We start from the raw sequence: 14,720 nt of genomic DNA, 5'->3' as shown, positions 1-14,720 counted from the left end.
GGACTCAGAAAAGTGGCCCCCCCACAAGGCCAGCTCCTCAGCTTACCCTGGCTGGGCCTCACACTTGTGCCCCACTCTGACTCCAGCCCCAATTCCCCCAGACCAGAACAGACTGCATGTGTTTTACATCATTCGCTGAGACAACAGAAAGAAACGGAAGCCTGAGAATCAGATCCACCATGAGACTGGGGGTGGAGCGCCACACTCTCCCTGTTAGCCGAGCAAGAGCTGGTCCACCTGTGGCCACAAACCCTTAGGGACTACACACAAATGGGCCAAGAACCCATGTGCACGCCAAGCACGGCTGCAGATCATGTGCTGCACACATGCACACTCAGATGCTAATGAATGGAGATGCTGTTGAGATTAATAAATGTTCATTTAAGATCCCCGCTGCTCCTGGGTGTACAGCTGTTTTCGTCATTATGCGGTCTCTCAATGAACGATACTAAAAAGTACAACCACTATCATGTTTTTGGCATTAAGCAGTCCTCAAACTAGAGAGGGATGGAAAGCATCAGGCTCTTCCTGCCGAAACCCAGCCGCTACATCTGCTGTGGGCAGGAACCGCTGGACCACTCCCTCTCCACCCAGGGACAGGCGCCACTGGGCTGGCATTTATGAAGACGAGACTAGGGTGAAGGAAGAAGCTAGGAACATGTCAGACAGACATCTAGCGGTTCCAGTTCCCTGCAGACCCACTGGAAGCCCACCTTCACCCACCTCCTACCCTCGGCTTCCCCAACCAAGCCTTCTGAGGATTAGGAAAGGGGTATGCAGCTCCATAGCTCCCAGTGCTTCCTTAGGAAGGCCATGGCTGGCCAGGAGAGAAGACACGGCTCCTCTAACCACCAAGAGTGATGCCAAGAGCATAGGACCAGCCAGTGTCTTGCACAGCAGCAGGCAGAATTTTATGAATGAACTGACTTGCTTAGGAGAAATCAGTACCAGAGGGGCTCATGAGGCTGGGCAAACAGGGCAACACCTCGATCAAGGTTCCTGGAGAAACTCTAGGAGGGTCATCTTAAAATCCGCCAGAGAGGAAAGGTCTGGAAACAGCTCCAGACATACTCACCTCATCCAAGGTATGGGGTGGGGGTGAATGCGCTCAGCAGCCACAGAGACGGCTGCATGGATGCCTAGACACCTGCAGAGCCTTGCCTGCCTTCGTCAGGCAAGCCATTCAGCGCTTTCAGTGGGTGACAGGTGTCCTCAGAGGCCGTGTCTTCTGTGCCACATCTTCCTTTTGGAAAAACTCAGGAACTTTACTCGTTCTTCCAGCTCCCAGAAAAGTCTTTCCATGCCAGCTTTGCCAGAACACAACCAACACCAGCGTCTTCAAATTACTCTAGAGCCAGGTCCTCACCAGGCACCAGCGCACACCGGGGTGTAAGTAGCTGTCCCACAGCAGAACGGGGCACTGAATACTGCTGCAGAGGAGCGCTGAGAACCAGCACACATGTACTAGGTGAAAACAAGACCGGCATGGGGACTACCCCCAGGCCTGCAGTGCTTTGCACCCCTGTCCCATGGGAACGTGAGGTCAATCCCCAACACCCACATGGGGCCCTCTTCTAGCCTCTGTGGGCACTGAACCCATGAATGCAAACACAGATCTGCAAGCAAAACACCCATACACATAAAATAAAAGTAACTTAATCTAAAAAGAAAGTGAGGTCATGTGTAAACCTTCCTTCCAACTCAGCTATGCCTGTGACCCCCTCTGGAGCAGACACCCCTGCATTCCCGTGTGTGTGTGTGTGTGTGTGTGTGTGTGTGTGTGTGTGTGTGTGTGTGTGTGATCTACATGGCCACACACTCACCACACCCTGTCGCATCCTGCACGGGGTGCCAGCAGCCTGTGGTGACACATTACAAATTACCTTGTGGAGTCTTTCTCACATTGATTCAACACTGAATAAAAACTAGGAAGGAGGGTTTTCTACGCAAGTCACCTCTAACCCTGACTAACTGACCTTGGAAATTACAAAGCACAACCAACAGCAACATCAACAAAAGTCAGCCACTAGACCACTGTGGAGCTAGCTCCAGGAACCTGAGCTGATGAGAAATGCACCTAACCAATGATCCTTCAACCCACACGGTTCCTATACTGCAACACCAATGAAGGGTCCAAAGGCCCTTCCGTCTTCCGTCTGCAGTACACAGATTCTCAGTGTTTAGGCCCTGATTGTCTCCAAGCACCTGGCTTGTCCTTGCTGAACTCCATCTTTCCAAAAACTGGGGGAGGGGAGGATTTTCTCGTTTTTTAAAAATTCATCTATGAAATTGTAGAATAAGCTTTAAGTTACTTTCAGTGAAGATAGTTTTTGAGAATTACCCTGGTACTTGGAAACAGTACAATATGCTCGCGACTGGTTGGGCTAGTTACAGCTCAGGCTCTTCCTGCTTTTCCTCCTCCTCCTCCTCCTCTTTTTTTAAAGACCAGGTTTCTCTGTGTAGCCCTGGAACTCCCTCTGTAGACAAAGCTGGCCTCAAACTCGCAGAGATCCGCCTGCCTCTGCCCCGAGTGCTGGGATTAAAGGTTGCGCCACCACCACCACCTGGTCTTCTCCACTCTTAGAAGTCCCCCATAGGCACAGAGGCCATCACTGAAGGCCTACGGCATCTCTCTGCAGCTCACAAAACTGCCCTTTCCAATAACCGTTCAGGATCTTGCTATGAAGTCAGACGCTGGCCTCCAATTTGAGATTCTGCCGCCTCAACCCCCCTTACTGTTAGGACTGTAGGCATTTGTCACCATCTAGAATTCTCTACGTGACTGTGCACTTTGCTTTCTCAGGTGCTTCCCCACTGAATGGCCTGGCGGACAGTCTACTCAGTCTAGACTTTGGAGCTCTGCAGGGGGAGGAAAAAACGAACACGGAGCCCTAACTTTCTGCTCAGTGCTGCTGCAGCATTTGCTGTAGACCCATGTGAGGGTTCTAAGGCCCACACCTGCCCACTCTGCAGGAGCTTCGGAAAGCCAGACAGCTGTAATTCCTGGTAAGAGCCATTCAGCTGAAGTCGCCGCTCCTGGAGGCCTCTGACCACACCTGCGGATGATGGAACCCAACCAGGGACAGCTGGCTTCCCATCCCTCGGCAGCAGCCACCGATCCCCACACTGCTCACCCATCAGTGTCCTTCAGTTGAGCCAGAGTTCCCACCCCAGCCCCACAGTTTATTTCTATGCATGGTAAGGAGAGCAATACCATTCCATCTTTTCTTTATTTTTGTGTGTGAGTGTTTGCCTGCACAGGATGGTGTGGAATGCCCTGGAACTGGACTTACAGCTGGTTGTTAAGCTACTGTGTGGGTGCTGGGAACTCAACTCTGGTCTCCTGCAAGGGCAGCCAGTGCCTTTAACCTCTGCGCCATCTCTCCAGCCCCTACAATACCGTATATAAGGATGCCGTTCAGTAGCACTGAGTGCACTCACACAGCTATGTGAGGCATTACCACCACCTACCCACTCCCACCAAGGTCTCTACTGCCCCCACTGAGCACTAACATCTCAGGCAGCAGCCCAGGCAGCGGCCTCTGGATGAGCCAATCCATTCTCCATACTAGAGGCCATGTATAAGTCAACTTCCGCACCTTTTTTTTTTTTTTGACTCTTAGCATGATACCCTCCTGGTTCAGCCATGTGTTTGTATGTGTCAGAATTTCCTGCATCTTTACAGCTAAATATATCCCACTGTAACAGACTCCTGCTTTTAGCCACCTGCCCACTGAGGGGCATTTTCCTGGATTGTTCAGTGATTCTGTGTAAATTCCCAGAAGAGGCGCAGGTGGGTCACAGGGTCATTCTCAGTCCTTAAAAGTTCTGACAAATCACCAGTAGCATACCGTGCATCGCATTCGCCACCCGCCCCTCCCTACTGCAGAGAAACCAAAGAAAGCTTGCCAGGAGCACAGGTCTAGTCCACGGGCCCAGAACTCATGAGCCTTCACAGCAACGGCCTACCTGGGCTGTGAGAGCAACACTCACAAACGCTATGAACACCACACACAAAAGCTGATGCGCACGCCCTCTTCCCAGCCCACCAGGGTACGAGGCCGTGTGGAGTTGTGGCTGCCATCAGCTGTGAGCTTCTGGGAGACTCACAACCACATAACTGTGGTTCGAATTTCTCACCATGAGCCCATAACAATTGCTTCAAGTCTTCTGAGGGTGGCGAATGTTAACAATAATAGCTACCACTTGTGTGGCAGCAGTGTGTGGTGGGGCCAAGTCCTCAGTGTGTCTGCACCACTCCCGCAACAAGGGCACCCCAACTCGAAGATCCCTCCACAGGCTTCCAGGGGCCAGGTGTGGTGCAGCTTAGCTGGGCAGGGGCCAGGTCTAAGTAAGGGTAGATGTGGACAGAGCTTGGTACAGCTATCGCGCAAGTTCCACAGAGTTGGGACAAAAGCGTTTTCTGTCAGACCTGAGAGGTCAAGAGGTCACTGCCTGATGATGAGCAACAGGGGCAACTGAGTGGACTGTCCAGGGGGAAGCGGTCCCACAGCTGAGGTCAGAGCCTCTCAACTTTGCCAAGTGCTTTTTGTCTCGTTATCTTCTGTTATGAATAAACTTGAGAGCAGAAGCGTGAGCCTGGCGTCCTGGCTTGAGAAGGACCAGAGTCCCCATCCCCCTGCCCCCCCCCCCCAGCAGCTGCTCCCCTCCAACTAGACCCTGTCATGTGACAGCCTCATCTGAACCTGGGTGCTCCTTAACTCTGCCAGCTCCTTCCACACCCCACTCCTGTGACAGCCCCCTTGTCCTTGCAGGAAGATCTGGTGGGGACATGGCTTGGCTTGGGACAAGATGCAGGGTGGCCAGGAGACAGGGACACAAGAAACAGAGGAACGTCCCTACTGCACCCATCAGCTTTGCCTCCCCCAGCTTAAATTAATTACAGCTGAAAATACAGCGCTGCCATCTGCTTTGAAAACGCCAGGATAAGGGAATAAAATGAAAGGGGGTTTTGGTACTAACCTCACTTTAATCATTGCCAAGGAGCATGAAGACAGCCCAGCGTCCTCCCACAAGAAAGCCTGGGGCCTCACAAACTTGGCAGGCACGGCGGGCGCGCGCCCCGTCAGAATAAGAGTCCCCGGGAGGAGGGTGTGAGGTGCGGGGCCGCCTGCCCCGCGCTGCAGGGGAAGCTTCCTGCGGGGCCTGGGAGAGGCTGGGAACTCCTGGGAGGCGTTATTTACAGAGTGCCGCCTGCCAAAAACGTTGCATGCATCGCTGCAGTTCCATTTTCAGAGAAAACAGATCTGCTGTCAGAATTACAGCGAGCCACTTCCTCTTTCTTTGTTTCCCTACCTTCCATAACACCAGGCTTTTAGCAAACCCCACAACTTGGCCAAAGGAAATGCTGGCAGGAAGGGGCGAGGCAGGAGGGAGGGGACAAGTTCAGCTTCTGTGGGTTCCCTGGTCCTCTTGCCCTCCTCACAGACCCGACTTGAGAGGCAGTTTTGTCACTGCACTGCGAACACAGCCAGCCCGTCATCTCATCCCATCTGCAGATTTCTGCACCTCATGCCAGGTCGGCGGCGGCCTCCTTACTAGGGGAGTCACCTGTCTGCCTGCTTCCTTCAGATCCAGAGGAGGTTTATTTGCAACGTGCATGGGCCTGCTGCCTGCTTTCACATATCAAGCAGGCTCTCATAAGCCAGACCTGTAGCCCAGAAGATGAAAGTGCCCCCAATGAAAGAGCATTTCTCATGGGAGGAAAACACATTTAAAAAGATGCAAAGGCTGTCTTCCAAACCTGCCAACTGTCATTGTCTATAGCAACTGTGTCCATAAACACTGCCTCTCAGGAGCGTAACTTTCTAGTAAATGCTGCACCCACCAAGCCCAGGGGAACATCTGGTAAAATGGTTAATAAGAACAATTTCATTTTTGATTTCAGAGTTTACTAAGGATAAACCCAACAGGACACACTCCCAGGTGACACACTCCCAGCTCAGCTCAGCTGAGCTCAGGTCCTGGAAGGGAGAGAGGGGCAGGGAGGACAGTCAGGGTGCAGACCTGCCCCTTCTGCGGGTGAGGAGCCCTGTCCAGCCACTCCGCCCCTCTCCACCCACGGCCAATCCCCTCTGATGTGGAGGCCATCAGGAAGAAGAGACACACAGACCGAGGAAGCCATACAAATAATGCCCCTTCATTCTTCCACCATGTGTACTGCGCAGCCACCACTGCCCGGATCAGACACAGCTCCGTCCTTCCTAGAACACTTTTAGAAGGCTTTCCTGCTAAAGAAAAAGATCTAGTGCATGATCCAACCACATCCAAATGAAAAACTCTGTGTGTTGGGGGAGGGAAGCAGGTGACACGTGACACAGAGGCCAGCCTCCAGTGTCACTCATCAAGGGCCATCCACCTTGAGTTTGTCTTTTTGCTGCTGTTGTTGTTTTTTATAAGACGGCGTCTCTCCCACTTTCACACCCCTGAAACTCGCTCAGTAGACTATGCTGACTGGCCAGGAGCAGCCTTCCCAGCACTGAGATGACAGCGTGTGCCCCTCAACCAGCCTTTACATGGAAGAACTCAAGTCAGCATGCTCACAGGGCACCATTTACCAACTAAGCTATCGCCGAAGCCTGAAAGGCTTCAGAAGACAGAGTGTGCCAGACAGTTATAGTCACAGAAGGATCCACAGGGCTAGCAGGCACACCCCAGGAGCTACAGACACACCCAGAGAGCTGCGGATCAAATAATCAGAGGACCCGTCGCTGGGGAGATGCCGAGAAGAGGTAGGTACACTCAGGTTATCCGACGCACAAATTCCACTTCCAGAGAAATGGGACGTGAGACGTGAAGAGGACAGGAGTGCCAAGGGCGCTGCAAAGCCAGAGAAACCTCAACGGCCCCAGGATCTGCACTTGCTAGCAAGTTCTGGTCACTAGCAGCATGAAAACGAGGCTCAGGAGCTTCAAAGAGGGAACCAACTGAAATGAAACTGTGACATTTCTTGGAAAGGCAGGTTGTTAACCAATCTTTAAAGGGAGGAAAAATGAAGTGGATGGAGGCGTCTCGGGAGAAATGCGCCTGGCCCTGCCCCCTCCCAGAACCGGGGAGCACGTTCACACCCCTGCAGCAGATTACAGCCCCATGAAAGAGCTGTGACAAACAAGCCAAAGTCCTGAGACCATGCAAGGGCTGAAGCTCAGGCGGCAGGATTCTTGCCCAGCCTGAATGTAGCCCGCGTTCAGTCACGTTCAGTCTGCAGCATATAAACCAGGGGTGGTGGCATGTCTGTCCTCCCAGCACTAGGGAGGTGAAGGCAGAGGGATGGGAAGTCATCCTTGACAACACAGTGAACTTGAGGCCAGTTTGTTCCCTCAACAACAAACTGTATCAGTTATTTATTAAGTGTGCTGCTGCTGCTGCTGCTTCTGCTGGAAATTCATGATGCCTGGTACATACATGGGTATGTGTTCCCCAGTATGTACACATATGCACATATTTCCCGCAGTTCACACATGCACATGTTTCCTGAAGTACACACATCCAGTTTTCAGTCGACAGACTCCACCTGTGGGTTGGGTATAGCTCAGAGCCCTTGTCTACCAGATCCTGTCTCCAGCATGTCAAGGACAGAAAAGGGGGTTGGGGGGTGGCCTGACCTTCAAATGACTTATCAATAAGTAAACAACTGGCAATCACAGGAAAACATTCTACTTTGGTTGGGTTAGGAAGAAAAAGAAACCTTTGCTGCAAATAAGTAATAGTACTGTTTTGTTTGTTTTTGTTTTTTAGTTAAACTAACTAGCTGGCCTTTGGAGCGCTGGTCAAACTATGGAAAGGTGACCCACCCTAAGGCACAGGTGGCCTGCTGAGTTTACTCTGGCATCTCGGCCAGTGTGACCTCCAAACCTACTACCTCTTTTAACGTCCCTTTCTTTCTTTGGCTTTCCCCAGTGCACTCAGCCTCCCCCAAGTGGCAACCACACACCAGCCCTAAATCCCTCCTTTATTATGTAGAGGGTCCTCAACTTCCCCATGGTGTGAAGGAGGGGTGCATTCAGTAGAAACTGCACTCTAGGCTTTAAGTTTTGCTCTCATCCTGGGCTGGTGCTACATAGTGGGGTCTTCCTAGGTACCTACATAGCAAGCCACCAGGATCAGCCCCACCGTGGTATGTTAGGGGTTTGAAATGAGAGGTGGGCAGAGAGCCACATCCTTAGTTCACAATGGGTTGATCAGGACAGTGCTCCACCATCAGTGAGGAAACAGTGTCTCTCAGGTGTTGATGGACAACTAGCCCCTGCCATTGGTTCAATAAGAGAGAGTTCATGGGCACTGACTGACCCTCCAGGACAATTCCTTGGTCCCCTAACCCCAAAACCTGCCATCGGACCCTCTCTAGAACTGCTCTCCTACATAAGAATCTATGACGCATCACGTTTGCTCTGCCCTAAAGCACCATCCTACCTGATATGTTCTTTTCATCAGTGAAATGAGCTAATGCAATACAAGTTAAAGTATAAAAAGGCAGGGTTACTGGGAGCAGCTCTCCAAGGAACATGGCCACAGAGCCCTCCATGCAGGGGAAGACAGGAAAGTGAGCACAGAGAAAGGAAAGAGGAAAAGCAGAGAAAGAGAGAAGAGAGGAAACACAGAGAGAAGGAAAGAGATCTGGGAAGAGACAGGAGGACCCAAAATGTCTGGATTCTATAGCGAAGAGCCTCTGAGAGGGCAGAAGGCAGGATTAGCCAGGCGCGCTCCGGAGCAGGCAGGGACTGAGGGATGCTGGGGGAACCTGGAAGTCAGGTCCACCTTGGCTCAAGAGGCACCTTAGCTGCCTGTCCCGGGTCTGAAGCCCAACACTGCCCTAAAAACACCAACTTAAACCACAAAGAGACAGACATAGGCAATCTGTAGACGGTGTCACTGACAGTAAGGAACTTGGTAGGACCATCACCATCCACACGTGTAGTGAACAAAGATGCTGGGATGTGAGGCGTTCGTTTGGGAAGGTGCCACAACCTGCTCACTGGGCAGCCCCTCAGTGATTCACAGGGAGGAATGTAGGACGGGGTTGGGGTGGGGGTGGAGTGGGGTGAAAGTGCACGGAATGTGTGAGGAGCTCTCTGCTGGGAGCTCTCAAGGATGCTGCCACCAGAGCTGGGCCCGGTGTGAGTGGGAACCGACTGCATCAAGATGCTATGGGCAAGGGTTTCATATGGTGATGGTCACCAGGGTAGCAGAGCCATCCTGTGTACCCGCCCTGACTTGTCACAGAGCTGCTTGTCACACAGGCAGGCAACACATGCTTAGCTGGCCTGAAGGTGAGGGACGATGGAGATTTCCGTGAATTCTTTTAAAATTTAACCACAGCGTTTCCATGAAAGTCCAGGGAGGTGCTTACTGAGAAAGGGAGCTTGTTGCAACATGCTCCTCCATCCTTGAAGGTCATACAAGGAATGTGGATTTTTTTTTCCCCCTGTAGTCAAGGAGACAGAGCCCATGGACAAACCCGGTGATGTTTCACACACAGGCTCTGGAGAAAGACCTGTCAATAGAGCTCAGCTTGGCTCTTGACTCTTTCAGCAAGATGCAGCTATGGTGGAGGGGCAGCTCCTGGTGGCTTGAAGGGGTCCAGTTTCCATCTGCCCCACTCACAGCTCTGCCTAAAAACAAATGACCAAGCATGACCCCAGCAGGATAGGAGGGAAGGCTGTGACTGACACAGGTCCTGAGCTGGACCCAGAAGCAAATGAATAGAGTGACTCTCCTAGAAAGTAGAGCCCTGGTTGATGGCAATTATGAAGGACACATGTGGGTGCAGACCTGCTAGTTTCCCCAAGATAACAGTGTCTGTCTACTCTTTTTGTAAAAACATTAAAAAAAAAATAAATTAATGCATATGAGTGCTTGCCTGCATGTATGTGCGTATATATGCACGTGTGTGGGGGGGTACCCACAGAGGCCAGAAGAGAGTGTCAGATCCTACTATGTGGGTGCTGAGAATTGAACCGTGTCCTCTGGAAGAGCAGTCGGTGCTCTTAATGACTGAAGAGTCATCTTTCCAGCCACATATACTGTTCATTTTCTTTCTTTTCTTTTCTTTTTTAATCTGAGATAGAGTCTGGCTGTGCAGCCACTGGTCTGCAACTCCTGGGTCACCCTAGCAATCCTCAGGCTTCAGTGTCTCCAGTGCCTGGCTCCACATCTGCCTCTGTAGCACCCAGAGACGTGTCCAGCCTCCTCCCAGCAATGATGCTGTGACACTCCCTCCACCGTACTCAATCTCTGGTTTCTACATGCCTCACGTAACGCTCTACCAGTACTGGCACCAGTTACAGAAAGAAAAAGAAAAAGAAAAGAAAGAAACGTAAATAGAAGGATGAAAAAAAAAAGGCATTTTATTCACACAGTGAACGGTGAAGGCTCATTCCTTTGAGTCGACACCAAGATAAGAATGCTTGATATCAAGCAGGCCCATGATACAGGCCGAATGAGGTGCTCACGCAGGTCTCAGGAGACCCAGGGAAGTGGTAGTAGACCTCTCTGTCCCAGCCTAGAAATGAGCACCAAGGTGGCAAAACACAGAGAGGCACCCTAGGATATGCTACCTAACACATTCCATGTCTAAAAATGATTTTTCTTTCTTTTTCTTTCCTTTTCTTTTCTTTCTTTCTTTCTTTCTTCTTCTTCTTCTTCTTTTTTTTTTTTTAAATAGGATTTCATTATGTGGTCCTGGCTGGCCTAGAACTAGCTATGTAAACCAGCCTGCCCTTGAACTCACAAAGATCCGCCTGCCTCTGCCTCCAAATGGTGGGATTATAATTCATCTCCATCGAGCCGGGCGGTGGTGGCGCACGCCTTTAATCCCAGCACTCGGGAGGCAGAGGCAGGCGGATCGCTGTGAGTTCGAGGCCAGCCTGGTCTACAAAGCGAGTCCAGGACAGCCAAGGCTACACAGAGAAACCCTGTCTCAAAAACACCAAAAAAAAAAATAAAATAAAATAATTCATCTCCATCAAAAGGAAGAGAGCGTCAAGGTCCCTTGTTCCTTTCTTATTCCAAGAATGACCCAGCCCCAAGGAGCATCTGGTAATGCGCTAGGTACAGAGCTATTGGTTCAATGGAAATTTCACTGAATTTCTTCCTCGCCCTGGCATAGAAGAGCTATGGGAGAGGGGACAGAGAGGACAGGCCTGGAAACATAAACGCTTCACGTGGACACTTCTGTCGCCAGAACCATGCCGAACCTGGAGCATAGTACGATCAGGTGGCATGGGGCGGAGTACCCTGAAGAGGGGTTAGCAGCCCTCCAGACAGTGTGGCAGCTGCCAGCGAAATGGATTCTTCTCAGGAGCAACTGTCTTCTGTTTCCCCTTCTGCCCCTCCACTGTGTACATCACAAAGCCCTCACTAGAAGTAGCCAGAAACCTTGGACTTCTGTCTCTGGAGCAGTGAGCTACATAAACTCTGTTGTTGTTGGGTTTTTGTTGTTGTTGTTGGTTTTTTTTTTGGAGACAGGGTTTCTTTGTTTAACCCTAACTGTTCTGGACTCACTTTGTAGAGCAGGCTGGACTCAATGGACTGGAACTCACGGAGATTCGTCTGCCTTTGCCTCCCAAGAGCTGGGATTAAAGTCCTCTGCTACCACTGACCAGCCATAAACAACTTCTTCTTCTTCTTCTTCTTCTTCTTCTTCTTCTTCTTCTTCTTCTTCTTCTTCTTCTTCTTCTTCTTCTTCTTCTTCTTTTTTTTTGTCACAGCAATGGAATCTCTCGGAAAGATCTTGGCTATCGCGATACAGTGGCACACACAAATCCCAGCACTTGGGAGGCAGAAGTAGGCAGATCTCTGTGAGTTTGAGGCCAGCCTGGGTCGTCAAAGTGTGTTCTAGGATGGCCAAGGCTCCACTTACATAATGAGATCCTGTTTCAAAAAACAAGAAAAAAGGAAGGAAGGAAGGAAGGAAGAAAGGAAGGAAGGAAGGAAGGAAGGAAGGAAAGAAAGAAGGAAAAGGGAAAGGAAAGGGAAAAGAAAAGAAAAGGGAAGGAAAGAGTGGCTCTCGAGGTAGGAAGGAGAACACGGAAATCAAAACAGGGGTCGTGGGAGGATCAATCAAAAGAGAGGAAGTCACACACAACATGGAATTACCAGTGCCCCTAGTCAGCAGTGAACATAAGAAGGGAAATGTCCCGGAACTTGCTGGACTTGTGGGCTGAGCATGGGGAGGACCTGGCCTAGCTTCTTCAATCCCTCAGCCCTCAGTGGACACCCTGACAGTTCCCAGAGTTAAAGGTGGCACTCAATAGGCCTCCCGCGGGGAATTGCTTGGCCATCTTATTTTAAAAGTTAAGCTTTCAGGATCTGAAAGTTTATAACAGAATTCTGAAATCAAATGCTCATTTTGTCAGGCAGTGTCACAGTGGATAAATAACAGGTGTTAAATGACACTTTTTCGCAGCTGGGTGTGGTGGCGCACGCCTTTAATCCCAGCACTTGGGAGGCAGAGGCAGGTGGATCGCTGTGAGTTCGAGGCCAGCCTGGTCTACAAAGTGAGTCCAGGATAGCCAAGGCTACACAGAGAAACCCTGTCTCCAACAACAAAAACAAAAACAAAAAAAATAAATGACACTTTTTCTTTACTTGCAGTCTCTGGAGGCCAGTGTGCAGAACGGCTGGCATCCCACAGTGCTCCTCTGAGTCCTCACACAGGAAGGAAACAGCGTGCTCTGGTCTCTTCTTACCCAACATGAACACGGCTCACCTTCCTGGCCTCACCTAACCGTGCTAGCTCCAAAGACCGCAGTGCTGGAGGGCAAGACAGTCCAGTCCACGATGGCTCCCAGAGCTATTTCCCTTGGAGAAACTGGTCTGAGCAGTGCTCGGCATCTGACGCAGAACTTGGGAAGTCACAAAGACATCGCTGCCATACATGCAGCAGCTCGGATGACAGGTGACTGTAACGGGGGTTCACCCTGACCAAATGACAGCCAATTAGCCTCCCACCCTCCCTTCCTGTACTGGAGCCGAACTACTGCTATGCAGCCTCAGTTGGCCATGAACTCTCCCCTCCAACCCCTGCTTCGGCTTCCGGAGTGCTGCTGGGGGCACAGGTGTGCACCACCATGCCTGGCATCTCCTAGGGAGGCAACGGGCACCTAAGCAGCGGGAGCGGAACAGAGGCCCCACTCCTCTGCCAGCCGGGAAGCTGAGGGTCCAGAGACCTCCTTTGGGGGGGCTTCTATCTGTCACCAGACCCCAGGACAGCAACACGAGTCTAAGTTCTCTGAGTATGCTTAGGAGGCAATGTGAAGAAATGTGAAAACGGAAAGTGTTTCAATGGGACAATACAGCGAGGCAGGAGACTAGTGTTGTGTCTTCTCATGTATAAATACCCCGGCTCCGCCAGCCTCCTCCTGTGTGTGGGGGTGGGGGTGGGGTGACGGATAGGGGGGCACTGCAGGAAAGGACTCAGCAGGGAGACCCCAGGGGAGACGGGGTGCCTATCAACCCACACCCTGGCCAACCCTCAGCGCTCTCTTTATCTGTCCTCTTTCTTCAGTTGGATCTTTCAGAGACCTGTGAGGACGCCACTTTATTTCAGGACAGGCTGGCTTTGTGCTTCAGGAAGAAGAGTTCTATGAAGGAAGCAATGCCCGGATTAACCGGCTGTGTTCCACACAGCTGCGATCTGTGTCCCCAGCTGATGGCCTCGGGGCCTGGAAAGGAAACCAAAGCCCAGTGCTGTTCTGTTGCCTCTCATTTTTAATAAATGTCTTTGACTTAACCCATCAATCACTCCTGCTTTTCTTATTGTACTGTGTCCCTTTAGGACGTGACCCTGCACACGCGCCTGCTCCTGGCAAGTCCGTCTTCCCCAAGGTTCTGACCCACTTCTGTAACCCCCAGGACACAGATTACGGCCCCAAAGCTGGCCAGTCCCCGCACCGCCCAGCATGGACTCAGATGACAGCGCTTTTGTTCTGTCCCCTGGCTCCTGACACCCTTGGCATTTCTTCATTTCATGTGTTATGTGTTACTCAGCCAGAAAAATGCCAGGAGCAAGATGGTGACCTGCCTGAGCAGCTCTCTGCAGAGACTCTTAAGGCAGAGGCGATGCCTGCTGGGAAAAGGCTGACGTCAGCTCTCTGAGTGCACGCAGCTCCCTGCTAGGATAAGGCAGCCTTTGTTTTCAGCTCAACTGTGAAAATGAGAAAATGCCTCCAGCCCGACAAACAAGAAACCCACACAACCCAGGTCAGGCCCGTGACCTTTGCTTAAAGGCACTACACTTCATTAGCAAAGGCTGTCGACAGAACCCAGCGGGGTGTGGCTACAGTCATCCAGGTCACCACCAAAATCAGCCGTGTGTCCGCACACTTCAGGCTCGGTCCCAGCTCTTACTTACAGTATGAAAGGCACAGTTAATCTCAGACAAACCAGCTCCGAGATCACACTTCTCTGTCGAGAAGCATTTTTTTTTTTGAAGACCCAGACTCCCTTCTAATTTCTATTTGCAAGTTAAGCACATGTATGTGGGAGAAAAGAAGAAAATGCCAACTTAGCAGTATCTTGGTTCCTGAGTTACTGTTTAGAGTAACTGTGATCTTGGCTGTAAAACAGTCCCTTAAGTCCCCAGAACACCTCTTGGGACACCACTAAGAAGACCACATAAAGTAGAGGACAGAGGTTGGCTGTGGGCCCTTTTCAAGTGTGGATGTCTGGGAAGCTGTGGCAGAGGGAAAAGGCACACA

At 51.1% G+C, this 14,720-nt stretch overlaps 1 protein-coding gene and 1 long non-coding RNA gene across 8 annotated transcripts in view; one reads left to right on the top strand and one right to left on the bottom strand.

Annotated features, from left to right (window-relative positions):
• The window catches only part of VGLL4 (vestigial like family member 4), a 122,137-nt gene that overhangs the window by 9,266 nt on the left and 98,151 nt on the right, over positions 1-14,720 (bottom strand). Inside the window, exon 1 of one of the 7 annotated variants that reach the window (XM_084765238.1) lies at positions 4,984-5,108. The exons of the other annotated variants lie outside the window; for them this stretch is intronic. Within the exon in view, the coding sequence (XP_084621364.1) occupies positions 4,984-4,997 (14 nt within the window). The 5' untranslated portion in view covers positions 4,998-5,108. Of the gene's footprint in view, positions 1-4,983; positions 5,109-14,720 lie in introns of those variants that run through there. 7 annotated transcript variants of the gene reach the window in all.
• LOC311587896 lies at positions 5,259-13,761 on the top strand. The gene is made up of 3 exons (XR_014775991.1): positions 5,259-6,752; positions 7,759-7,826; positions 12,616-13,761. It is a non-coding gene; the product is annotated as an uncharacterized lncRNA (long non-coding RNA).

Source organism: Acomys minous, assembly GCF_964271855.1.
Source record: "Acomys minous genome assembly, chromosome: 17".
NCBI lineage: Eukaryota > Metazoa > Chordata > Mammalia > Rodentia > Muridae > Acomys > Acomys minous.
The sequence above is the reverse complement of the archived record's forward strand: the minus strand, read 5'-3'. Positions and strand labels throughout refer to the sequence as shown.